The sequence below is a fragment of the Oculina patagonica genome, chromosome 6, assembly GCF_052425735.1.
Source record: "Oculina patagonica isolate OP01 chromosome 6, crgOcupat, whole genome shotgun sequence".
In the NCBI taxonomy this organism is placed as follows: domain Eukaryota; kingdom Metazoa; phylum Cnidaria; class Anthozoa; order Scleractinia; family Oculinidae; genus Oculina; species Oculina patagonica.
The window spans coordinates 10,517,117-10,544,649 of NC_135763.1; the positions used below are offsets into that span (position 1 = coordinate 10,517,117).

Below are 27,533 nucleotides of genomic sequence, written 5' to 3' on the forward strand. Positions count from 1 at the left end.
AAGTGCACTAAAATGGCCACAGATGCTTCAAGTTGACCCTGGTCGCGAATTCATGGGAGCTGTTACTAAAGAAATGGAAAATCACAAAACCTATATTAGACGCGGGCGTGTTAACATTCACAGAGATCAAGCTATTGTTGAACGTTTTAATCAAACACTGGCAGGGCGCCTGTTTGGTTATCAGTACGGTGTCGAGATGAACCTGCCATCTGGCCAGCGGTCGACAGCGTGGGTAAAAAGGCTTCCCGAAGTTGTTACCGCTCTGAACAACGAAGTTACCAGTCTTACTGGAAAAAAACCTGCTACTGCAATCAAAGAAAAGGCTGTTTCGTCCAAACCGTCCTCAAAATATACAAGGCCTGTTGGCAAGAAAGAAAAAAAATACCCTCTCTCGTTAATGTGCGCTATCTCTACCAACCTGGCGAGCTGGAAGGCGGCGTAAAAAGGGCTACAGATCCGATTTGGTCATTAAAAGTCTACAGCATTGAAAGGTCTGTTACTAAACCTAATCAGCCAGTTCTTTATTACTTGCCCGATGGTCCAAAGCGCGGCTTCGTGCGTGAAGAATTGCTTGTTATTCCTCCAAATACACAGTTACCACCAAGCACTTAGTGCTTGAGCCCCTTGGGCTCAGAAAAGCTCTAAACGTTATGTTTATGTAGGCTTTGTTTCGCAAAACTTATACCCGTATGCGAGCGTGTTTATTCCGTCTTCGCATATCCATCGCTTTGAGTCAAAGGAGGATAGCGATTTTTTGTTCACCACTATCGAACACAACTCATGCTTAAAGCTTCTTAGCATGTGCATTTCGTGAAAGCTTTCCTTGTTTTGAAAAAGTGTATCTTTGAAGTTTTCATGATCTATCTTATTCTTTGTCACACACTCTTTTACCCCCTTTGCTTTTTTTATATTTTTTTTGTCTTCTGTCATTATTGAATACATTTTTGGCCTCAAACAAACACACTCTGAAATTAGTTTTCCTGCGCATTCGTCTTTCATTTTTCCCAACACCTTTTTGTTTTCGTTTGAATGAAGTGAATGCTCTTCTGGGTAGTCGCTTGTGTCGTACTTGTCAATGTTTTTTGCCATGTCCGCGTAAACGTCTTCTGTTTCTATCTCAAGCAAAAGGCTGTCTGTGTCTGTATACAAAAGCTCGCAACGCTCTCCGTACTCCTTTTTCAGATGGTTGTAAAAGAAGTCATACATGCATAGCTTGCTTACGTCAAGGATGGTCATGCCTGTGTAGACCGGTTTATTAAGAAAAAGCTTACTTTTTCGCATGTCTATTCCAACCAGATCGTTTGAAAACATCACATGCCTTGAATACAATGGGCTTGCAACTAATTTTCTTATTTTCTTTTTTTCGTCGCTGCGCACTATTCTTATGTCTACACGGTTTCTCAAGTTTTCCATTGTTTTTCCAAAAACTGAGTTATTCATTAGCTTGTAAAAGTTCTTTTCAAAGACGCTTTTCGCTTCTTTTCGGAATTCTGTGTTCATCCGGATGTACGGCTCCATCCACGCCTCTTGTTCAAACTCTAAGACCCTGTGCACTTTTTTGAGTTTCATTCCCTGTTTTAGATAAAACTGCAAGTTTCGGTAATGCACGACGTAATTGGTTTTGTCTTCAAGAGTTGAAACAAGCTTTTCGGTGTCTGGCGGGTGCAAATCAAGATTTTTTATTGTTTTGTTTTGGTAAGGCGAAAACATTTCTTTGTTTATTTTCTTTTTCTCTGGTGCTAATGGATAGCTGTTGTGGGCGTCATGCAGCTCTTTCGGGTATTCCAAGTCCACCTCTAAAATCCATCCAGCTTTTGCATACTCTTTTTTTGTCGTTATTTCTTTTTCTGTTGGCATAACCTTTTTCCATCTAAATCCACTTTTTGGAAGCGGCTTGCTCATTGCCCACCCGTAAAGGTTATTCGCATCGAGGTACGTTATGTATTTTTTTGGCTGGCTCGGGTCAAATCCCTCAACATAAGGGTTGTTCGCCTTTGCATACCTCTTGCTTACCATCGAAATCCCGCCTCTTATTCCCCTTTCGACAAAAAGATGCATTTCATAGTCTGTAAGTAACTCAAGCTCCACGCCTGTCTTTTTCAAGAGTGCGTCCCAAGCAAGGCCTGGCGTCGTGTAATAATTCGCGGGATCCAACCCGTACTTCTCAAGACAGAGTTTTCGGAAGCTTTCAAAGACGTCGGCTAACAGGGTCACGTCAGTCTTAACGTACAAATCGTGGTAGTCGCCCAGGGTCTGGCAGCCAAAGGTTTCCCACACGTTTTGCGCGTGTTCGTACTCTTTATCCGTTATGTTCTCATCATTAAGTTTGCTGTAAAACTTTTCTTTTTCAGGCAAACTTGTTTCGCTAAATCTTTCCCATGAGTCCATGTATTCGTAAGGATAGATTCCCTTTTTGCAAAGAAGTTCAAAACTTTCATCAGACGACTGTGTTGAATTAGATTTTGTTATATTTAATTCCTCCTTCGGCATCGCTTTTACAAGTGAATCAAGACTTCCTTTAAGAAAGTTTAAGCTGTCTATAAAACGCAGTTTGCCAAGTGAAAATGTGATGTATTTTTCCATGTTGTTTGCAACACATTTTACTTCTTTCTGTGCCTCTTTTGAAATCTTTGAAATTGACTGCATTAAATGGTGCGCATCATAACCCCTCAGGTTGTGAAATGCAACTGGTATTTGGACCTTTTTCGGATCTAATCGCATCATAAAGTTACAAATGTTGTGTGCGGCTCCTCGAAACTTGCCTGTTATGTGGCAATGGTCTTTTACCACATCCTTGTAGTTCGGCTGGATAAGCGGCTTGTGGCACGCTAAGCAGTTTTTTTGGTTTTTCGCTGCTAATTTGTGTGTTTCTTTTTCAAGCTTTTTTAGCTTATAGTGGGTTTCGGTATCCAGGTTTTTTACCTCTTTTTCCTTTCTGTAATAACATTTTTTGTGCATCTGCCCAAAGTAATTAAGCTCCTTTTTGTTTCCAATCCAAACTGGCAAAGAGTCCAAAAAGTTTTGTTTCATTAGCGTTTCTTCGCAAATGTGGCAATTGGTTGCATTTTTGAAGTTTACCCAGTCTTTTGCCGTCATCACAAGAGGTTTTGGCTTTGACAATTCATATCTTATTTTTCTTTCTTCACTTAAAAGACAGTTCAAAAATACTTCAACGGCGTTTTGTCCTCTGTACACAAATGTTTTTTCGTGTTCACCATCACTCCTTACAACTGTGTAAGCAAATCCGCATGCCTCGTGCTGTTCTCTTTTGTCTGTGTAACTCGGCTTCATGTCTTTCACTTCTTCACCAAGGTCTTTTCTTTTCTGGCGCTCCTCGGCCGTTTCGCGTTTACACCCTTCTATTGGCCTTAGCAGTGCCTCCAAGTCGGCGTAAATTTGGTAAGGCGCTTTCATTTGTTTGTGGTAGTTTTTAAAAGAAAGAGTGTTTTTCCCCTTCTCCGGCATTTCGATTCTTGTTGGTCTGCCTTTAGCGCCATTGCAATATTTTTTGTGCTTTTCGAGCAAGTCTTCTCTTGTAAAACCTGTCAAGCACATCATGCAAAAGTGTTTTTTATGCTGATCTCCGGTTTGGTCATGTAACAAAGCACTTACTCTTTTTATAAAACAGTAGTGCTGTGTTAATCCTGACTCAATCAACATAAGAAATATACGGGGAATGCTATTTTCTTTTTCGCTTAATCTTAAAGGTATCACACATTCGTCTTCTGAGTCCCACCCAAGCACATTTATTGCAAGGTTTTTATTTTGCGCCTCAAGCCTGTCAATCTGCTTTAGTGGAGTTGGAAAATTGATTCCATTGTAGTTAATGCCGTCGTCAACTGGGTATCTGCTTGTTCTTTGTGGATTTTTCCCATCTCTTGGAGGAAATAATGCAGCTCTCAAAGCCCATTTTAGGCATTGGTTATCTCTGTTTTGCACGTTAATAATTGCTTTCTTGTTTGCCAACTTTGGGGGCAAAGGCAAATAAGTTCCTCCTCTCAATGGCTGATAACGCGCAACGTTGATGTACGCATTTGTTATTCTTTCAATGGCCCACCCAGAGCCGTTCTCTGACCAACCCTCAATTTCTCCCTTTGCTTTGTCAATAAATTTGTCAAACTCTTTTTTTATTTGGTCTTTGTCGTTTTTTAAAAAAAGGTGTGGTTCACTTTCTCTGAAATAGTGTTCCATGTGTTGCGTCTCACCGTCTATTTTTTTTGAAAATTTGACTTCAAGTCCAAAGCTTGCTTTTAAATTTTGTAAGTCATCAATTTCGCTTACCAAAAGCTCATAAAACTTTTTTTTGTTTTTTCTTGCAAAAGTGTAAAGATCTTTGTTGTTTTCGTTAGCTTCCGGTATGTTCATTTTCCATACACGGAGCCATTCGTTAAAATCGGTGTGGGCCAATAAAAAAGTTAAATTTCTTTGGGGGTTTTCTTGAAATTCACGGAGGTTTTCCTCCATCATAGCTTGCAAAACTTCTGACGAATATCTTGCGGCAGCCATTTTTCGGTGTATATACCTTAAAAATATTTGTTCAATTGATATTTATTCCTAGCACAGGGTTGGCCTTGCGAGCCCCGCACACAAAAGGGCTGGCCTTGCGGGCCCCACACACATGAGAGTTTTGGCATTGCGACCCCCACACACATGAGAGTTACCGGTTGTGGACACAACTTGCAAAAAATAGCGAGGCGAGGCTGGCGAGCCAGCGAGCCAGGCGAGCCCGAGCGGTTTTTTTTGCAAGTTGTGCCACAACCGGTAACTCCCATGTGTGTGTTTTGCATTGAACACACGAGTAAAGTATTGTTCTTTTTATTTTGATATTGGATAAAGTTCTTGTGATGTATAGTGTATCTATATCTTCGTTATGGTAATGGTAGATTCATAGTTTTGGTTTTGATATATTCTTCTGACAGGGCTCGAGACTAACGGTAGCCAACTAGCCAATGGCTAGTAAAAATGCAGTTTTGGGTAGTAGCTTTTGGCCTTTCACTAGCCAAAACGGCTAGTGAAAAAATCAGGCATTAGTGGCAAGAAACCGCACTTATTAAAATCGTCTCTCAGAGAATAATTATACTAACAAGTAAACTGTTGACATTATAGAATGTGAAGCTTTAAACAAAATTCTAGTTGACAAAAACGCATGTACATGTACAATTTTTATAGTGAAGAACAAAGCCCAATTTTTAAGGAAAAAAAAAAACCGTGAAGATTTAAGGAACATTTTACGGCTAAAGGTTTCAACATTATCGGACATTGTTTTCATCCTAAACCCTAAAAAGAACTATGCTTAAAATTATGGCTAGTAGAAAATACGTTTTGGCTAGTGAAATCAAAGCTGTCACTAGCCACTTGGCTAGTTAGCCAAAAAGTTAGTCTCGAGCCCTGTTCTGAAATGCGTCTCAGAAAAAGTCCCTACATGGTTTTCGCCGTTTAATTCCTTGATTAATCTCAAGAATCTATTATTACGATATTTGTGAAATTTCCATCACCGTAAGTCAAGTAGTCAAGATGTTATGTCAATAGGTAGATGTTTTGTGCATAAACTAATGTCCATCTTCGTGGTTATATTCAGTGGCATTATTTCATGCGGGTTGTACATAACAGTCTTGTGACTGACAAACTTGTGGCCCTCGGATTCCCGATCGAATTGGAATTTGTAAGTGTTGATTTTTGTGGAGAACCCTCGGAGCAAGGATGAGAACCAACAACAAACCCAACCCACACATGATGCTGGGTCCTGGAATCGAACCCGGGCCACATTGGTGGGAGGCGAGCGCTCTCACCACTGCGCCATCCCCGCTTGCCCTTGACATCTGTGACAACTGCCTGTCTGTCTGTCTGTCTGGTTATATATAAAACCTTCTATCAAATTTTTAATCATGTAAATTTAGACTTGAGGTGGCAGCAGCCAACAAGCTCCAGCAATTGAAAATGTGGACCAGAGCAGGTTTAGAGTACGCAATTGCTCAACATGAGGTTAGACAATAAAATAAACATGTGCTTGTTTCAGATTATCGGAATGACTTAGTGATTATTTCTGATAAGAGATACATTTGATTGCTCATTACCTCCAGTAAAATAATTTCAGTTCCAAAGTATTGAGGTACTGCACACCACAATTTCATGGGTTGTAAAATTCTGTGCGTTGTACATGAACTCGAGAAAAATCTTGCATTTTTGTTCATTTTGTATTCGCATTTATCTCAGAGAAATTTAGGTGTTACAATTCGCACACGGTATAGTAGTATTAAATGTCAAGTTTGCTTTCTTATTTTTAAAGGTGACATACCTTGACGTGGATGTGAGGTCACCTTTCGTTGTCATTCCTGAATACGGAACTTTGCAAAGGTATGTATTGTTCAACGAGCCTTAAAGAAATTGTGTTACGGCTGAGTTAAGTATATTTTATTAACTTTTGCCAAATACTCGCTATGAAACTATTTAAATGAAATTACTTGTATGGATCTAAGTGACAAAACCATAGCTTCATGACAACCAAATGTTTCTCCTGTACTTTTTACAAGCAAACGAGATTAACTTTGAAAACTGTTTGAACACTGAGCCCAAAAGTATGTCAAAAACCTATATCGCAATCTGTTTTGATGTTCTTCACTTTACTGAAATATTCCTTCACTGTAATTTTTAATATTTCACCGAATTTGATGGCCATTTCCCGTGCCTAAATTTGACTCAAATCCGTTACACAGTTCCTTTAAACCCCCTTTAATCAAAAGGGTGAAACAGATTAGCCGTGTATATGTCCCGTAAACTGTGTATATAAATAAGCCGTGTAGATGTCTAGATTGCACCATCTGGATGATGGTAACCAGCTGACAGCCAACAGATTCACCATAAGATCAGTAATTTTAACAACTACTAAATCGCCACAATGCAATGATTTCTGCAAGTGACTGTAAATCGACTTTCACAACATTGTAATAAAATTGTGCTCCACTATACCGAGAGCGCATTTTTTTTAGCCAACCAAACAGAATAAAGATAGGTATTGATTGATGTAATGTCTGTTCTTTTGTGCGTTCTTTTAGGGATGGGAGTGTTTTGGCAGTTGACTTGGGGCATCTCAAGGTGGTCAGTAATTTGGCCTCTCGGGACGCAAGTGTAAGAGTACGTATCAGGCAAATTATGTGAATATGTTGAAGTTGAAGCAGAGTAACTGTGTGTAATGTAAGGTTTAATGGAAAGTTCTTGAAGCATGCTTTTAGTGAAATGACTATTCCTTCTTTAGAGACCTATCAGAAAAATAAGATGCGAATAAGAGCCATGTTTTAGTCGCGAAGTGAGATTTTGTACCATTTATACGGCCAGTGTGCGTCTTCGTTGAGACGCAAACAAGTCCATGAGTCACCATGACCCGTTTATACGAACACCAGTTGAAAAAAAGAACACCAGTTGAAACGTTTTAATCAGGCAGGAAATCTAAAGCAACATAAAAAGACTCACACAGGAGAGAAGCCCTTGACGTGGCCCTATGAATGCAACCAGTGTGAGAAACGTTTTAATCAAGCAGGAAAGCTAAGGGAACATAAAAGAACACACTCGGGAGAGAAACCTTATGAGTGCAAACGTTTCAGCTTGGGAGGAAAAGAACACCAGTTGAAAACCGTAGTCCAAAATAACCCACGCCCTGTTTAAGATGCGCCTTGTTTTAGTCGCAAGGGTGGATTTTGTGCCATTCATACGCCCAGTTTACGTGTTGATATTTAGGCTGTGGCTTATTTAAGGCGCTTCTTATTTTTTCTCGTATAAATAGTCCTGATGTTTTACTTTGTCGACATGGACTATCCACACAACTATGCACAACAATATATTTGATGAATTATAGCCAGTTTGAACTTGTATCCCACACACAGTTTTCAAGGAGAACACAGTTATTAATATGGACAGCGTTTGATTTATTTATTGTTTTACTGCATCTTTTAGAAAGCTTCAGATCACGAGTTAGAGGAAATGTTCTATGACAAGTTCGAGGTGACTTTGGATGATGTTCAAGTTATGATTTTTGACAAGAGTAAGTAGCTGAGACGGAGTTGGTTGATGATCTTGCAAAAGTTATTGCCCCGTTACAAAACAAATACAGTAAGTTGCATCAGTGTTAGATAGCTCTAACAGAAAACAGGTAAACTCATAATAAAGAATGACCGTTTTTATGCTAGAGACGATAAGGTCGCCTAGACGTCTTTACCGCCAAAGACGTTTAAGGCGTCTGGTATAAAAACGGGACGCATTTAGTAGACAGCTTTTCAGAAAAAAAAAAGACAAAGTTCTACACTCGGAGGACACTGGACACGAAGGCGTTAAAGCCATCAGACGTTAAAGGCGTCTGTCTTATTTACTGTTTTTATACAAGTTAACGACGTCCTGTCCGATAAGAGCGTCTGGACGTTCAGACGCTCTCACGAAAAGACGTTAAAGCCATCAGACGTTAAAGGCGACCGTCTTATTTACCGTTTTTGTACTAGAAGTTAATGTCGTCTCGAGACAGCTTTAACGTCTCAGACGGCTTTAACGTCTCTAGCACACAAACGGCCAATAACATTAATACTAATTACTATGTAGTGACCAGTTCACTGCGATGTTTTACCGATCTTTACTGATATCTGTAAAATAATTCTTTTTCGAAGGTTTTAACTGGGAGTCAGTGCAAGGCGTTTCAACTTCACCGTACCACATACTGCCATCAATTGCCTTAAAACTTCAGTTACAGAAAAGCATAACTTCTGATAACTCAGAATTGCCACAGTAAGTAAACAGCTTCTTTTGTTCGCGAGTCAAGTATTATTTTAAATATATCAACAATATAACTTAAAACAAATAGCAATAATAATAATAATAATAATAATAATAATAATAATAATAATAATAATAATAACAATAATAATAATAATTATGATGATGATGATGATAAATGATGAAAAATGGAAATCAAAGTGGCTCATCCACTGACACTGTAAATCTTAGGAAACAAATACTGTAAATCAAACAGAAACTTGTTAAAAATCCCAACTCGCAGGAGACTGACCAGTTGGCTATTTACAAAGCGCAGAGGAGTTGAATTCGGGACCACCGAACACAAATCCATCTACTGGCAGGGGGGTGGATTTGAACCTAAGACCTCCAGTTTACGAGTCCAGCGCCCTTAACCACTAGGCCATGCACGCTGCCTCCTTGACGCTGCCTCCTTGTAACATGTCACATATTTTTTGAGCAAGAAATATGTTTTACTGTCTAGTATGTATTAAATTTGTTCTAAAGTGGGATTTTTGGAATGCTAATTTTTGTGATTTTGTCAATTAGATTTAAAATATCATCAGTTCTGCCATCTGTACATCTCAAGCTATCGGATGAAAAATTCAAGAAGTTGATGAAGGTATGAGAGCTTATTTTTATTTTGTCGGCCTTTGTGCATTAAAGTCTCCGTAGCTTTGCCGTATCTTCGCTGTTTTGTTTTCGAATCATTTACATTGCCACTTATTACAATGAACAAATGTTTTCAAAGTTCTTAGATCATCTGCCCTTTGGAGTGCAACAACCTTCCTTATTGGAGGAAAAGCGGGCTGACGTCCTTTCGAAGGTAAAGCAACTTGACCCTTTAATGGTTCTCACAGGGAAGGAAAAAAATTGGAATCCACTTGCCCAGTGGGCCACTAAATTTCAGTTTCACTTGCCCCCACTTAAAGGGACGGTATCACCATGATTTCGTGCTACTTGAAGATGCAATAAACGTGTTGGTATTAATTGCAAATCCACTTATTGTTAAAAGGTGGTTTGGCTACGGACAGATAGGACAGTTGTGGCCTAAAACTTGAAAAGGTCGGGCCGATGTTTTCAAGATTGACAGTGTTGCTTGGAAGAAAATCACTTAAAAACGATTGATTGCGTTTACTGCGATATTTTATCAATTTTCATTGCCTTCTGTCAAATGACTTTTTTTTCAAAGATTTTAAGTGGGAGTCAGTGCAAGGCGTTTCAACTTCACCGTACCACATACTGCCATCAATTGCCTAAAAATTGAAACAGTCAGGCCGACATTTTCAAGATTGACAGTGTTACTTGGAAGAAAATCACTTAAAAACGATTGATTGCGTTAATTTACACCTTGAAGAATTAATTTATGCCTTTTTGTTGTTGTTCAAAGGTTATGTACCCTCATAATTTTAGCAAAGTTTACACAGAAACCTAAAAAGGCCCGTTTACACAGGCGATTTTTGTCGCGCAACTCAATGCAATTTTTGTCGCGTCGAAGTTGCATCATGTCGCCGCGATATCGCAGCGACTTCATGCAACTTTGGCAATGGCCGCGAGTTTGCACGCGTGAAAACTAGAGGCAATAAAATCGCAGCGAGTCGCAGGAGTTTCGAACCTGTTCGAAACTTGATGCAACTTCGGCGCGACAAAAACTGCATTGAGTTGCGCGACAAAAATCGCTTGTGTAAACTGGTCTCTTGTGATACTGCCCCTTTAAGTATTTCTTGCCCGGCCTGTCCAATCGATGAAAATCGATCATCGGAAACCAATCGATATAATCAATATAGTCGATAAAAATCAATCGATTAATATCGATTGGTTCCATTAATCGATGAAAATCGATACTCACAATTCACGTCCTCTTAATTGTATCGATTTTAATCGATTTTATTGATTATTATCAGTTATAATAAATCAATGAACCATTTATCAATTCTTGCAACATTTGTAAGGCGATACGTTATGCATCCTTTCACTAAGTTAGTCAAATCGAAGTTCTGCGAGTCAAACAAAGCACGAAATGAACGTACTAATAATAGAGGCTATTGTGAAGGGCTAGCACGAGTGCCCATTCTGATGGAATTTAAATCGCCTTTTCATGATTAAACAAAATAAAAAGAGCTAGCATTGCCCAAGAGTGTTGTTATTTTGATAGAGTTTTCGGTAGAGTTGGATACCAGTGAAAGCTCCTGCGAACCTTTGATAGTTAAGCCCGGAGTGAAGTCAGTCTATACGTGGAAAATGGGGAAATGGCCGGGTCTCTTCTTAATTGAAGAAGTCAAGTGTTTCGTAATTTTTACACATTTAGAGGAAAAGCAGCAATTGCACAACAGATCACTTTTTGTGAAGAGGAAAAAGTACAATAGGTTAGACTCAATTGCCAATGCCTAGCGAAAACGTATCTAAAATAATTATTAAACGATTGCAACTGAAAATCGATATAATCGATAAAAATCGATGACAATTGATGAAAATCGATGAAAATCGATACTCGCAACTCTTTGGTTCATCGATTTTAATTGCTATTAATTGCTATCGATTATTATCGATTACAATCGATTTTATCGATTATCGAATTCCATCGATTTGGCACGCCGGGTTCTTGCTGTCACTCAGACTCACAAGAATACTGAGGCTTATTTCGCATACCCACCGGGAAAATTGGAGCCCGATCTATGACTTATTTCAATTGTAATTGCCTCTCAACAGAATGAGTGGAAACATAGCTCCTCTACTCTTTCTTTAGAGGAGGCAAGCGATCTTCAAGCCTTGTTTAATAATGTAATGGTGGCACGTCTACACAGTACTGAAGGTAGGTGTAAGTGGGAGTTAAAAGATCATGCCCAGTATAGCAATAGTCACTTCGCTTTCAGACAAACAACAGATCAATATTTAGAGACCGAAGCAAAATACGCAAAAAAAAAAATCTTGATGCATGTGGTAATTGCGAACTCAGAAATTCAAACCTCAGCCGACGCGTACAGTTTGCGCTTTTTGCTGCCGCCAATCTTCTTAGCAGACCTCTTGGGAAACAGCAGTTTACCAACCGGGCCAAAAGGTTACATATGTTAGTTGTGATTGGTTGATTTCGATTTACATTGTTTGTTTCTGTTTTTCGTTGGCTGTCTTCATAATAATGAATGACGGCAGCGAAAAGCGCAAGCGTTGGTTGGGTGTTGAACTTCAGAATTCGCGTATCTTTGAAAACCACAACAATTTCTCTTTTGGATATAAAGTACTTGGTATTTGTGGCTGATACCGTTTTAGCCATGTCTCGTTAACAAGGATTTGTTTTTTTTTCCCTGATGCGTTGTTGTCGATGTTATTTCGCCTATCCTCCACAATGATATAATCGAAAACACAGCGTTTACCAAAGTCCCCGCTTCCCGTCGACAATGATACGATAGCGCTCCATTTCTTAATCTTCCCACTCTGAACAGCGTTTCAAACGTATGCGACTGCGATAAAAACCATGAGTGTTTTTATCATATTAGTGTGGAAGTCAGGGTCTTGACCAGAATTCTGGCATAGACGAGGCATAAGTTGTGGGTGTCGAAGGCACGAGCCGCTAGCGGGGCCTAGAGAGAAAATTTTAAAGTCTAGAAGCTCTGAGAAACTATTTTCAGCATTTTCACGAAAATCAGAAAAATCAATCATGTTCAACTGGGGATCATTTTCCCACCTCAACGTATTTTTTAAAAAAATATTGGTTTAAAATCTAGACGTGGCAAGTGCCTCGTCTTGCCACTTGCTAGCTACGGCCCTGGTGGAGGATATGCGAAAATGCATAAACGGAAACGCATTTGTATTAAAGGGGCCTCTGTTGTACACCTGTGATTAATATCTCGTCATTCCTTCATTACAGATGAAGATGTTTGGTATGACACAGAAGAGAATCTTCCAGAGGAACGGTGTGTGCGATAACTAATTCTAACTAATTCGACTACAAAACATTGCGATAAAATAGAAAAATTTATAACCATCTTGGTTAAAAACGTTTTAAAAAAGGCGACGACGTTTCGACGTTCGCTTAACGTCATTATCAAGTCAAAAATGAATAAGAAATTAGGTACGACTATAAATGTATAAGAAATTCCTAAGAGACACGGATAAAAAGTAAAAAAAAAAATGTCATGATGATGTAATAAGGTATTCGCATGCAGTCACGTAAAGAGTTTTGCGCAAATAGAGTTTTTCTGAGTATTTAGCTGAGGGTTCAATTCTCTAATGAACAACATTTGAAAAATTAAACAATCAAACTTTGATCTGCATTTTTTAAAACAGAGAATTGTTTCTCGTCCAAATCAGCCTTCGATAGACCATGTTTCTCCAGGTGTTTCCCGATTGCAGAGTATTTGTGTTCGTTGATGCGTTGGTGTAAATGTCGGGTGGTGTACCGACATAATCTGCGTCGCACAGATTACACTCAAATTTGTAAACTACGCATTGATTGTTTGCAATCAATTGTTTATAGCCAAATTGTTCAACAAATTTCTTCTTTAAAATGAAATTTAGGCGGAAAAACAGAAGAATGTTGCTTCATTTTTTTAACTGCGAGTTTTTCTAGTATTTTTTTGCGGCTTTTGGTACGTAACTGACAATACCAAATCTGAGTGTTTTTATTTATCAGTGTGTCGGACAATTTTGGATAGCTTTGCATGTTATGTACTGTTGTACCAACAGACTAATTAATACAATCGGGAAGCATTCAAACAGTTTCTGTGTTTAAGTGGCATCATTTCAGTTCTCGTCAATTGCTAAGTGTTAATGTGACCTTCTCTGCTTTATAATGTTTACATTGTATTTGTTGTTTTTTTGCAGTGCTGAAGATGACCAGGCTGTTGTTAAGGAGACCCACGACGTTGACAAGATCAAATTAGCAGGAGATTTTACAATTGAAAAGGTACATATACAATGGATTCGTGTTAATCTGAGCATCAACGGGCTAGCAAAATCTGGTTGGATAACTCAACCTTTATTTTTAGAGGGCGTCATAAAAGTTCATCTTGAAGCAGATGAGTACAAGTTGAAGATTTTTTCCTAATGGCCTTGTTATTATGTTCTCATGGTGGAAAAATATTAGATATATAAAGTATAAGGATGGAATAGAGGGACAGTGTCACGAAAAGTCTTCTACGTTTTTGTGTAAACTATACTAGAATTATGAGGGAGCACTCACTGATCAACAAAGTAACCTTTGAACAACAAAAGAAGGCAGAAATTCATTCTTAAAGATGTGAATAAACCGTGATAAATGTTTTTTGTGAAATTTTCTTCCATGTCAAACTTAAAAATTTCGGCCCGACTTTTTCAAGGTTTAGACCACTTTTTCATACCAGTCCGTAACCAAACCACTGTTTAACAATTTTCATGACTAGTACAGTACATATTAGCAAGGCCAGGCCACTATTAGTGGTTTTCCAATTAATACTAACACCTTCATTGAATTTTCAAGAAGAACTAAATGTTGGTGACACTGCCCCTTTAATAAAAGCGTGGTCTTTTTTCAGCTTCTTATCACAGTGGACAAGGCAAGTGAACAGTCTACGAGTGATGATCCGTATCTGATTCTGGAGATAAGAGATCTTGGAGCACATTTGATTGTTCATTCGTGGGACATTCACGCTGAAGTTAAACTTGGGTTTATTCAGATGCTTGATAACCACTGGAAAGGTAGTTCGCCGGTTTTAATTAAAAAATGATTGTGCTGTGATAGTTTAGGACCGATATTTGATGGAAATTGATGTCAAGTTTTATTTTCTATGTTCGCAAACATCTCGCTATAAAGCGCAACCAACAGTTTAACTATCCTCTGTTGTTTATTGGTGCCTTTTCATCAATAGGTATGAACTTATTATCAAACACAAAACACTATGTATCATTAAATGTCCAAACACCGAAGAGACCTGGAAATTCGACAAGCAACGGAGTATTTTTGACGAATTTCGAGGTCTTTTAAAATCCAACAAAACACCATCTCAAGTTTTGAGATCTCTTCTCAATTGAAACTTTATCTTAGGAGTAGATGAAGAAAAAAAAATGCTAAGTAAGATCAGATATCTAAGCCACCAACACGGTTTTGATTTCTTTTGAATGAATTTTGCAAGATATATACAAAACATATTTGTTCTACAATTAACCATAGTTAGTAGAGGTGACGGAGTAACAATAAACTTAACTAGAAATAGCTGACACAGGTGCCCCCGAAGTTCAACGATGATCGCGCCATCCTCACATCAGAAGAGACAGGAGAAATTATGAACGGAATCAAAACAGACGCAACAGCACGACATCGCAGTGGTGGTGGGGGACCGCAGCCGCAGACCAGAAAAGTCCGTCGCTACCGGGGACGGACCCGATGCGTGGCCGGGACCGCGGAATGGGCCGGCGACACCACTCAGAGCGACTCAGCGAGGAACAGAACGACGATATGAGGCCAAAAATGGGAAGGGACACGAGAAGACACAGAAAAGGATGCGAACCCCAGCACGCCGCCGGAGGAATCACAATGCCCGAGACGCCTGATGCCGCTCCGAAATCGTCGGAGGGACCGACAAGAGGCCCCAGGGACAGGCCGTCACGCAGAAAGACAAAAGGAAGGAACCGAGCCACCGAACGCAGGCCGGAGGCCCCGACCCGCACAGTTCACCCTGACCGGCCACACATGCCGGGAGAGCCCCCCCCCTCCCCCCCCCACGCCACCGTGACGTGCCACGTGCAACCGTGACGCGCAGACCGAGTCGACACCGACCACTGCGGGCGCGACCGAGAGGGAACACAGCCGCACGCGGCATGATGCCCCTCGGGGGCCCGGGCCAAAACCCTGCGGGGCAATAATTTCTTCATTAAGTAAGATACTTCTTGTTCCTATAAATGCAGATATTGATGGCTCAAACCTTTGCGTTCTGACCTCCTCTGCAACAAATGATTGGATTACCATCAATTACGTCAAGGTAAGCTCTAAAGAACAATAAGAGCATTCTTTAATGCCTCATATTAGTCATGCAGTGGAATTCGTCACAGTGACATGAAGTTCTCACTTGGAGGATTTCGTGTGTACATTCTCTGTTTTTTGTGGAATAAATAGAGGAATAAGTTGGCGGAGAATGAATTTTTGAGGTTCAATCGAATCTCACGAGGAGCTGCGCCACCGGAGAACGAACACGATACCACGACCAGATGGGCGACCAAAGATTCAAATGAACGTGTCCGAAGGTACGAGCACACAATAAAGCCGAGGAAGACGATGTTTACAATCAATTACTTTGGCCACAGCAGAAAAGGACAAACTGAGAATGTCGACCAAAAAAACATCGTAGAGGGATTCCTGCTGTTTATTAATAAATGAAATACTGGGCTGACAACAGTTTGCTCTTAAACTGGTGGTTAAAAGCCTGCTTTCAATACCTACAATGATAACTTAGGGCGCCTTCCATTAGTCAGAACATGCCGGCCAGACCGGTATATTCGAGAAAGGAATTCCGTTGCTAGTCAGATTTCTCCTGTCAAATCAGTCAATGCGTAAACACTATACACTGTTGTGGTGGATTTGTGGGAAAATCTCGCGGAAAAGGCCCATTTCACATTCAAAACTACCAGACTGGACGGTCAGTCCTCAGACTACTGGAAAGCACCCTTAAATTTAAAATAACATTTCTTCCTCAATATTTCCAATTTTATTCCCTCGTGTAATTGTTGCTGTACGAACATGTCATAGACACCGTTCCTCGACCGTTTCGTCTGTTGTAACAAGTGTTTTTATTTTCACTAACATCACGTTTGTTAACTTCTCAAGGTTTTATGGCAATTGTACATTAATGTGCTTCCTAGTGAACAACGCAATTCCTTCTTAATTATTCTTTTTTTGGTTTGATGTTTTAGGCTGACCCCACAGGCCCAGAGTTTAAGGGAAAGTTTCACTCCATCGAGCAGCTGGTAGAAATGAAGTTCAGCTCTTTGAAATTGACTGCCAAACAAGAGGCCATAGCAAGTTTTCAAATGTTTGTGCTCAATCTATTTCAAAGGTAACCTCAAAGGCTTCTTAGGTGCATTCCTTTCACGAAATTAAAACAAAAATGCTGTTTGGTATCGCGTAGGAAGATACTTCAACTTTAATGAACTCAGAAATGAAAGAAATAACTTCATTTACTTAAGGAGGTAATGCACATTATATATTTTGCTCGATGTGCAAGAATGCCTTCAGTGATGATAATGACGTCACTCAAAGATTTTTGAAGGCACTTTGCAATATCCCCGATTATGCAATAAGACAAGCTAAACAGTGAAGTAGTTAAAACGTTTAATTGCTAAAGGCTATAAAGACTTCAAATATACCACCTTATCAATTTCGGGTGTAATGCAGAAGTTTATGGCTTTGGAATTCTTAATTCATTCGTAGCACTGGTGGTAAACCTGAGTGGGCAGCTGTTCCTCAACGATTGTTGGAGACAATTACAGAAGAAGATCAACCTGACAGCTCTGTTGTTACAAAAGGTAATAGCTTCTACAGGAAAAAAATACAAAATAAGTTTTTCTTTTAAAAACCCCCCGAAAATCTGGTGAAATTAATTAACGGTATTTCACAGCAAAAAGGCTAAACTATAAATGGTTTTTCAGACCAGTTTATATAAAAAGTTTTCCCTAAACAGTTTTAAATAAACGTTGTGAGTTGACTTTCATAATCAAGGGATTCATACCAGTTAACTGTTCAAACTGTTCTTTTGTTTTGTTTATTCGTAAAATTCGAAATTGTTCGTTGCTATCCAGCAAGCTACCAGAATGAATTATGCTGCAGGGGAGATTTGCTTAAGGGACACTTTGTTTTCTAGCACACAAAATTCTCCCACACTAACAACAAAACTGGTGCACACAACCTTATAATTGCATTTGATGTTTTAGAGCGGTTTTCACTTGAGTGTCGAAAGTTTATTGCGTTTGCTTTGGTTTTGCATTGCTACGCTTAGTGATTGGCTTAAAAATCTCGCGCCACTTTCTCAGCCAATCAGAACTAAAACCAAAACCAATCGTGACTCGCTCGCGCACGTTTTCCCGCGCTTCGTGTCGGCTACATGTATTTGCTTCGAGTTTTGATTGGTTCACTGGATTGTCTGTGGCCTTTATGATTGGCCAGAGTAATTACTATGGTTTTGGTTTTACGACACTCAATTGAAAACTGCTCTAATTGTATTTGCTGTTTTAATTGCTTATGGTAGGGCTAATGAGGAGCAAAAGTACAGACGAGAAACCAGACACTGATTCTGACGCGGTCAGCTTCAAAATTGTTGCACAAGTAGAAGAAGTAACTGTCATTCTTAGTTCTATGGATCGCCATGTTGGAAAGGTGGTTGTGACAGGTATTTTTTTTTCATTTTTCATTAAATATTTGGCTTAACAACAGTTAACAACCTTGCTCACCATAAGTTCTCGTGGCTCAGTGGCTAGAGCGTCCGCCCGGTATCTGGGAGGTCATGGGTTCAATTCCTGTCGGGGACTCAGATTTTCTTTGTCCCATGCTCGCGACATGCTGAATATTTCATCTTTCACAGTTGTTTCTGTGTTTGTGTTATCCACTTAGGATATGTTATAGTAATAATGATTGTGTTTATGATTCACTCGCAGGGCTTGATGTTAAGATAGATGTGTTTACTGCTGAGACAAACATTACAACCAAGTAAGTGTAAATGGAAATGTAAAGATATTTTTTTTTGTAGTGTGTTTTTTCTGTAGTGTGTCATCGAACTAATTAGTAGCTGCCTCTCTACAACAATCAAAGATTTCTACTTCGCGACCGTGCAACGGTCCAGACATATGATCTACCTGTTTATTTATACCTTTCTTCCCGGCCTGATCAATTGATTATAATCGATCATCGGAAATCCATTCGATCAATCGATACCAATCGATGGCAATTAAATAAATAAATAAATAAAATAAATTACTATATTTAGAGAGGAAGCCACATCAGCGCTAGCTGGTTTTCATGCGGGTCCTCTGTCCAGGTCGAATTGGAATTTGGAAGTGTTGGTTTTTCTGGAGGGAGGAAAACCGGAGAACCCGGAGAAAAACCCTCGGAGCAAGGCGAGAACCAACAACAAACTCATTAGTTAGGTAGTCCGGCGCACTACGAACTGAGCTAACCGGTCGGCGGTTAGCCGTTGCCGTTGCTGTTGTGGCTTGCTTAAATTCCTAATTTTGTCCTTAGGTAAGCCATTGTAGTATTTTAATTTTACTTCATCGTATATTTGATATCCATAATGTTGCAAGTTTTAACTCTGTTCAAAATCAGAACTAAAGCGAACCCTTTGTCTGTCAGGTTGGAGGACTTAGGTATTGAAGATCTCACAGAAGAAACGTTATATCCTCAAGTAAGAGCGAAATCGTTGGCTTTGTTTACTTTACGTCAGATAAGTCTCGTACAGTGGCAGCTTGACCTTATAGCGTCGTGTTTGTTTTCAGTTTCTATTAGTGGTAAAACTTATTGTGTAATTTTCTCAGTTGGTTACATTGCTTTGTAGTAATAACACAATTTTGCGAACACCATTTTACCGAATTCAAATGTAATCTGTATGCATTCTATTCCTTTAAAAGATTTTAGATCTGGCAGATAACACAGTTTTTGACTGCAAGGTGAGTTGTTTTGACCTCGAGTATTATTTGTGATTAACAAGTACGAGTTTTGAAAGTTCTCAATATTACAAGAGCCTTTATTTCGAGCTTATAACCGTACTACAAATCATGACCATTTGCAACGGTAGGCTTGAATTCTTCGGACTACTTCGGGTCAATTTTGGAAACGTCTTGGCCAAATTATAAAACCTTCGGAAAACTTCGTGTCTACTTCAAAAAAAAGAGTAATAGGCACTCTTGTGTAGTACAGTTTCGAATTAATTGAATATATTTAACTAGGGTAAACCCGTCAGCAAGAGCTGTTAAAAAATGGGTGCCCTGGGCAACTAAAATCAGAATCCAGTAATTTTGTTGAATGTAGCATATGTCTACAGATTTCTCTTGTATTTTGCCCCAAGGTAACAATCTTCAACAAGTCTTTGCAAGGTGCCTTCGCGGATCAGGATCCGACAGCGCTAGATTTCTCTATCGATGTAAAACTTGGAAAGCTTCGATTTGTCTTCCTTGGGTATTTCATGGCCCATCTTCAGGTGAGTGTATTTTTACTATTTTTTCATATTTGAGAACTTGAATATCAATAATTTTAGGTGCTATGTTGCATTGTACAACACTGTTCACTTGCTACCAAACTTGTTATTCTTGTTAGTGCTTGGTGCAGTTCAAGTGCTTGGTACAGTTTCAATGTGCAGCCATAATTATTAGCTTTGTTTGCAATTACTCTTTTCAACTGTTGCTTGCGTCATTTTAAGAATTTCCTTCAAGCTCTTGTCAGTCCGGAAACAGTTGCATACGCCCAAGAAGTTACACAGAAAGTTGTTTTGAACCAGGTAAGTGCGTTGGTTCTAGAGGTGTAAATAGCCCAACGGAAGATTTCTAAATTAACTTAAGGCAATAATTACATCTGGCCTTACTTTTGAAATAAATTTGAGCAATGTTCTTTTTAAACGCATTCCTGTCTGGTATTGGTAGCAGCGATAAAGACTTATTTGGCATAAGATAAGCCTGAATATCACTGTCTTCCAGTTCATTTGTATACCGAACTGTTAATTTTTTCGGGCATATTGTCTTAAGTGTGGATTTAGAAATAGGAAATTTACGAGGAAATGGATGCCATTTTATTCAACAGTGTACTGCATTAAACTATGTTGTTTCTGTAGCTGTCTTCATGCCTTGCCAACTGTATGCGTTTCATTGATTGATTGATGAGTAATGATATTACATATTCAAGATTATTATTATTATTATACCCAAGTTAAGCCAGTCTACCATCACTTATGCCTTCTTCAAGTCTGGAAGATTTGTATTTGCACTTCTCTGGTTTCTGCTTTGTTCTTTGCCTATTAACCTCCTAAGTTGCTTAAACCTCTTCATTATTTACGTGTTTGCTTGGTTAAACTTGCAAGGGGGATGCATTCCCACTCACACTGAGTCGTGACAGCTCTTTATTCTCCCTTACTTGTCCGGCATCATTGAACTTGCAAAGTCACTGCTACTACTCCTACTACTTGCGAAGCTCTTTGCGAAGCTCTTTGTCTGTTTCTTATCTAGTGACTTATCTGGCTTCGTTAAACCTGCTAGGGTTTTGCTGGCATTGCTCTTTGCTTAGTCGAGAAATGCAGGCCCTTTCACATCGCCAATGACAGAAATATCGTCAGCTCACAACAGTGCAGTGAGTATCATATATAAGGGAGCTACGTCACGGGGATTTCGCAGATTTGTTTTGAAATTAGTGATAGGCAACTTAACCCATGAAAATCATCATCTTTGAACATCTAACGGAAGATATAACCTTAATTTGCGGATAGAAATCAAGCTACGGCTATGAATATTGATTCTTTGAAGACGCGCGGAAACAACTTGAAAAGTTAAGCCTTAATTGTTCAAGTTGCAATCCATATCTTTCCGAGCCATCCGAAGACAAATATGCTCGTTAACAGTGTCATTACTCTTATATAGCAATTTGTAATGAAAGTGGACTATTACATTTAGGTTTCCTTCAAAAATCTGGTAGAATTCGTGACAAAGCCCTTTCAATTGTTGACAATCAAAGACCCTGTATTCGCTAGTTATGTTGGTGTTGTTTGCTTTATAGGTTCAGCACATCCACAAACAGGGCGCAAAGATTGGATTGAATATTTCCGTAAAGGCACCACAAATTATCGTCCCCTGCAATTCAAGATCGAGCGAGAAGCTCATTGCAGACCTCGGTCAGTTGCATATCAGTAATTCCATAGTCAGCTCGTCCCAATATGGCCTTATTGACCGCATGGATGTGAGACTAAGTTCATTTCAAGTTTCAGGGTATGCCGAACATTGTGTCATTGTCAAGTGTGATTTTATTACAAGATTAAAATGCATGTGTTTTTAAAGAGTAGTTGAAAAGTCTGAAAGTTACCGTATTTATTCGATTAAACGCCTCTCTCGAATGAACGCCGCACATAAGGGCAGAAAATTAATATAACAAACGCTGCCCTCGAATAAACGTCGCATCATTCCAATAATAAGGTTAAACAGCAAATACAGTAGTAATCAAGTTTAGGCAAGTCCTAAAAGTTGTTTTCCTCGATTGTAACAATGTTTTAAGTTATTGTTAATGCCCTTTGAGACAAGCAATAAAACATTTTCTCTTTTAAAAGTTCAATTGATCAGTTACCATGCATACTTTTATTAGCAAGAAATAAATTGAATTTTAAATAAATGCCGCCCTCGTATAAACGCCGCACTCGAAACACGAAAAATTTGTTAAACGCCGCGGCGTTTAATCGAATAAATACGGTAATTGTTAAAGAAGGAAGCATGGTGGTATCAGAGTAAGGGACAATTGCTTCTCTTTTTTGTCCAGAACTTATTTAATCTTTGTTATTAATTACAGTTTTTTTTTTCTAAATTAAAGTTCAGTTAGCGTTAATTAAGTAAGAGAGGTAGGCACTAAATATATAATATATTGTTTTTAAATATTCATGTAAACAAGTGAACTTGTAATTTTCCTTTCCTTTGTTGTACTTTTATTCCTTTAATTTTTTATATACTTTTTTTCCTGTATTTTTTTTTGTGTGTGTGTGTCGATTTACTTTAAATGTTTGTATTTCATTCAATAAAAAAAAGCATGGTGGTATGGTGTGTAAACTCCGGATCGAGTGGTCCGAGCTCGAGCCCTGGGCAGGTTACCATCGATTTAAATGTGCAATGGACTAACATCAAATTGATTTGGGGGGGGGGGGGGGGGGGGGGGGGGGGTTAAAATACTCCTGGTTGCTTGAAACGTGGACTTATTAAACCTTGACCTCATAAAATGCGCCCAGTCTGGTAATCGTAGCAACATGAACGTTCAAAGGACACTGTTTTACTTATTGATTTTTCTGTTATGTAGCAATTCTGAAGAAGAGAAACACCTTAGTGAATATCTGATTGAACCAGTTGAGTTGAGTGTGATTGTAAAGAGACGACTGAACTTAGAGAAGAGTAACCTTCCTCTAATTGAAGTCGAGGGGAATTTGGAGTTGTTCAAGGTATGCATGTCACCTGTTTTGTGCTTTTATTTTTGCTGCGTTTATGGCGACTGTGTTAATGCGTACACACTATGCATGTTGCAAAAAACAGTAACAATCGTATATCGTACCTAGTTATTATTTATTACCTTATAGCTTTTCGTGTGTGTGTGTAATTTATAATATTGTTAGTTTACTTTTCACTTATTAATTAATTAATTAATTAATTAATTAATTTATCTTTTGTTTATATTTCTTTTTCTCATTTTCTGTATTGTAGTGTGTAAACTTCGTTTTGATTTTAACCCTTGCCCCCGTCTCGATTAGTTGTCTTTACTAGTGCGGGGGCAAGGAATTTTGTAACCATTCATGGAAAACAAAGTTCAATAAAGTTCAAAGTTCAAGGAAGCGCTTTCTTCACGTCCGAGGAAGCGCATGGTGTCCTACAAATATCTAAAAAGTACCTTGCATGCTATTTTACCATACTGTTCAGTGGCGGATTTAGGGAAGGGCCCCGGGGGGCCAGGCCCCCCACCTTGTTTTAGGACCAAATTAAGGCCCCAAGAGCCGAGAAAAATTATTTTCAAGAGCGCTGAGCGCCCCCTCTCCCCCCTCGCCACTGTTCGTCAGGAATACCCCGTGCTTTTCATTTCCTTCTGCATTCAATGCCTTTGAGCATTTGTTGTTGCATTTTCTTTTATGAGAAATGTTACCATATTTTTCATTACAATTATTTCACAGATAAATTTAGGAGTCAATGATTTCCAGATGTTGATGATGGTTTTGAATGACAACTTGTTGGAGGGCCAGCATGGCAAGTATCGTCTTGATGCATACCGTAAAATTCCGGTTATAAGCCCCCCCGCTTATAAGCCCCTCGGGTTATAGGCCCATCTATCTCGAAACAAAAAAATACATCCGATTATAAGCCCCCCCGGATATAAGCCCCCTCTACCGGATGACCGTACTGAACAGGGCTAAATGTTGCTTTATTATGCGTTTTTAACTTAAAAAAGGTATTTCGATCAACACTCCCGTGGCTCTTTTCGAAACGATTTTTTCATTCCGCTTATAAGCCCTCCCGGATATAAGCCCCTCCGCTTATAAGCCCACCCAAAACCCCTTACGAAGTTGTATAAGCCCAGGGCTTATAACCGGAATTCTACGGTATTGCATTATCACTTGTAACAAGTGGAAAAATGCTTGTTAGTAACTTGGCTGTTGATTGTTGTTTTAATAATATGACTTAAAAAGGTGATAGGTGGTAAGGAAAATCCAAAAGAATCCCGATACAGTCAACTCTCGCCTTGCGGACATCCCGCTATTACGGACAAAATCCAGATCCCCGGCGAAAGAGGTTTGACTGGAAATGACTCCCGCTATTACGGACTCTCGCTATAACGGACACTAAACGACGCCCCGAGCGTGTCCGCTATAACGAGAGTTGACTGTAACTCAAACTTCCCACTACCTCTTACCTTTTGTTCTCCAGGTCTTTTATTTTGCTAATTGCAGCCTCGACAACTCGAAGTTCCCGACAACTTGAGCCATTTTCACTCCCCTTGAAGGGACGATTTATCGAGATTCAGCTGTTTTATGGCATTCATTTCTCACAATACAGCAACATTAAATAATTTTCTTTACTATGGATGCAGGACGTAAAAGGAAAGGAAAAATGGCTACGAGCATCCAGCAAGGATTCAGTTACAGTTGTCTACATCTGTATGTTACTTAAAAAATTGGCTGACTAAATGTTAGGAACATACCATCACTGCAAATCAAAACACATGGCTTTCATTCCGCATTTTGCCAGTTATAAAACAGTGCCGTCTTTAGTTCAGTCTCTACTCGTGCACCAGACAGTAGTACAGTCATTGATACGTAAGCAACTTGAACGTGCAATTTGAGTAATTTGGCTCTTAAACATTTGTTCAAACAGAACTTCAATCTGTTCCTAAAGCGGATGTAATGCCACAACAGGAGCAGCAGGAGACACAGGTAGCTCCAGAGACAGGTATGTAATGTTTGCTTCCTTTCCATTGTATGTACAGTAGAACCCCGGTAACTTGAACTCGGATAACTCGAACTCCCCCGCTAACCCGAGCTAAAGTTCGTTTCCTTTAATCAAAATTTTACCGCGATAACTCGAACTCTGCTGTTTCGTCCCCAGGCGTCCTCCTCCGTTGTCGTGCACGGTTCGCTTGGCATTGTGGGACTGACAAGCACGGTTCGCTTGGTGTTCTGGGCCTGATGCAGGCGGCTCGATCCCTAACTATCAACCCCTGCGCTCCCTGTTTTCCCGCCTTACCGCCTCAACGCTCGGCCAATCGGCGCCTGGGGACGAGGGAGCGAACTTTGCTTTTTGCAACTCGCCACGGATGCCCATTGAAATATCCCATTATCTCTTCTTGTCATGCAATCGGATTTAAACACTAAAATTAACACTACACCAATTTGATTTTTATTAGTGCAGCGAACAGATGACGTATTTCATGGTCATTTCCCGTTCTTATCATAAGAATAAATAATCGTGTTACAGTTTCTAATTTGCACTGTACTTAATACTGAAGTGCGGAAAAATCAGTAAACTATCAATATTATTAACTTGGCAAATTAGATATCCAATCGACTCCGATAACTGGAAACCCCGCTAACTCGAACTGTTTTTTTGTTTCCCTCAGAGTTTGAGTTACCGGTATTATGCTGTATTTTGTTTGCCATTCTAGATAATTGGGACTCCGCTCAGGGATGCATTCATAGTAATTGATACTGAATGAATAGAAACAGCGTGAAACCTGAAGACAAAAGAATTGTTCAAGAGTTGCTCAAACTTTAAATAATAAATACAGAAATGCTCCCAATGTGTGAGAAAAACATCTTTGTATAACAGTCACGTGTGTCAAGGAATGCGTCCGAGTTTTTCTAATTTCAAAGGAACCCTGCCTTTCCATAAATGCGCTTACCTGAGGGGCTACTTGTCTCAAACACAGTCTTAACGCTTTCTTATGATATGGAGTGCCTTGAATTGGTGTTGCCTCAGTTAAAAATAATGGTTCAATTCTGCGGAATTTGTTGTGAACAATGTTAAGAAACGTGTGGGTGTTTGCCTTTAAGATTCTTTGGACAAGACAGATGCCAAGTCCATGGAAGAAGTACCAAATGTTAAATGCCACTTTACTATAAGCAAGGTTGGTGTATTTTTTTTAAGCTGAAAATTGCTTCCACAGTTTGTTAACTGACAAATCATTTTGAAAAATATTTTGTTCGTAGATATGTCATGGAAGAAAAGTCCTTTGCATTTTGAAATTTCTACTCTAATATTGTTTTCAAGCTCGTCGTTTGTGATCCGTCTTCATCCTAGCCAATTTGGATCATTCCTGTTCGTTCCTTTTTATTTTGTTAACTGAGTTGTATTATGGTATTTGTCTAGGCTAGATTACATTTATAGATCTGTTGTTGCTGTACCGTGCTTACTAATGCAAGACCGATTTTTCCCTCCAGGTTCTGATAAGTTCTCCCAAAATTGTCGATGGAGTTCCTAAGCCTTATTTGGTTCTTGAGACAAACAACATGAGCGCCACTGTTACAATGGAAACATGGATTCTTAATGCATCTGCAAAACTTGGGACAATTGAATTACTTGATCATCTAAATGAAGGTACAGTCTCTTGGATTGTTGCTGACGTGAAAATAAAAAGATTGCCAAAACGTCCATTTAACATTCCCATGTAAATGTTTTAGGCACAAATTGAAAAAGAAACTTTGTGGTATCACTTATTGATCATAATTGATCTTTATCTATACCTGCCTCAAAAAGCAGATTTTATTTGTGTCAAGCCATACAGTGGTAAAATAAAATGTGGTGCCAAAAAGGTGGACTTGTCAGCAATGTATAGATTTCGCAAATTTTAAAACATATAGAAATCAACTCCTTCCGTCTATTTTGTCATTCTGAGTACATGCAAGGCACATCCGGAGGTTCTGTTTTGAAGTGCTATTAGTATAATTTTTAGCGATTAATAAAGATTAATTTTCATGGCTTCAGGATATTTCTTTCTGTGTTTTTGTTGAAATGTTACTTGGTTTGTAAGCTGTAGCTTGTTCGATCATATTTTCATCAATCTGCGTTAAGCTTGTTTTTTTTTTTCTTATTTAGACGTAAATGGCGCACCAGTAAGACTGTTGTCTTCTTCCCGGCATGCAGATCTTATTTCAGTTTCATACAAAAGGGTGAGTATCGTTAAATGATTTTCCATGAAATAAACGATGTACAAAACAATTTTGATTAATACTTAGTCACCTTCCTTGGCTTTTGGTAATTTTTTCCTTTAATAAGAAATGATGACAATATGTTAAAGAATCATTTAGGCCATGTTAGTAGAATTACAGCTCGGGCTGACGCTGGCTTTATCCTTTTTAAAACATTGATAATATTTTCTTTCTTTAGGTGGATCCCAGATGTCCAGAATTTGAATCAACATTCTGCACCATAGAGCAGCAAATAAAAGTGACTTTTTCTAAGCTGAAAATCGACTGCTTGCATAAAGCATTGATGGATTTGCAATTGCATGGCCTTGCTCTTATTTCCAGGTAACACTACGTTCTTAGAGTTATCGCAGAGAGAAATCATTGAGCATGTTCTGTCAG

At 39.1% G+C, this 27,533-nt stretch overlaps 1 protein-coding gene across 1 annotated transcript in view; it reads left to right on the forward strand.

Annotated features, from left to right (window-relative positions):
- Positions 1–27,533, forward strand: part of LOC144657843 (intermembrane lipid transfer protein VPS13C-like) — a 113,465-nt gene that overhangs the window by 35,806 nt on the left and 50,126 nt on the right. Inside the window, exons 25-52 of the mRNA XM_078518204.1 lie at positions 5,898–5,982; positions 6,287–6,354; positions 7,053–7,131; positions 7,948–8,035; positions 8,649–8,766; positions 9,322–9,394; positions 9,524–9,598; positions 11,482–11,584; positions 12,638–12,683; positions 13,594–13,675; positions 14,283–14,445; positions 15,652–15,725; positions 16,654–16,796; positions 17,171–17,265; positions 17,985–18,125; positions 18,391–18,442; positions 19,085–19,136; positions 19,360–19,398; positions 19,797–19,928; positions 20,148–20,225; positions 21,491–21,699; positions 22,769–22,907; positions 23,628–23,724; positions 24,826–24,900; positions 26,001–26,074; positions 26,388–26,544; positions 27,043–27,116; positions 27,334–27,476. Of these exons, the coding sequence (XP_078374330.1) occupies positions 5,898–5,982; positions 6,287–6,354; positions 7,053–7,131; positions 7,948–8,035; positions 8,649–8,766; positions 9,322–9,394; positions 9,524–9,598; positions 11,482–11,584; positions 12,638–12,683; positions 13,594–13,675; positions 14,283–14,445; positions 15,652–15,725; positions 16,654–16,796; positions 17,171–17,265; positions 17,985–18,125; positions 18,391–18,442; positions 19,085–19,136; positions 19,360–19,398; positions 19,797–19,928; positions 20,148–20,225; positions 21,491–21,699; positions 22,769–22,907; positions 23,628–23,724; positions 24,826–24,900; positions 26,001–26,074; positions 26,388–26,544; positions 27,043–27,116; positions 27,334–27,476 (2,754 nt within the window). The remainder of the gene's footprint in view (positions 1–5,897; positions 5,983–6,286; positions 6,355–7,052; positions 7,132–7,947; positions 8,036–8,648; positions 8,767–9,321; positions 9,395–9,523; positions 9,599–11,481; positions 11,585–12,637; positions 12,684–13,593; positions 13,676–14,282; positions 14,446–15,651; positions 15,726–16,653; positions 16,797–17,170; positions 17,266–17,984; positions 18,126–18,390; positions 18,443–19,084; positions 19,137–19,359; positions 19,399–19,796; positions 19,929–20,147; positions 20,226–21,490; positions 21,700–22,768; positions 22,908–23,627; positions 23,725–24,825; positions 24,901–26,000; positions 26,075–26,387; positions 26,545–27,042; positions 27,117–27,333; positions 27,477–27,533) is intronic.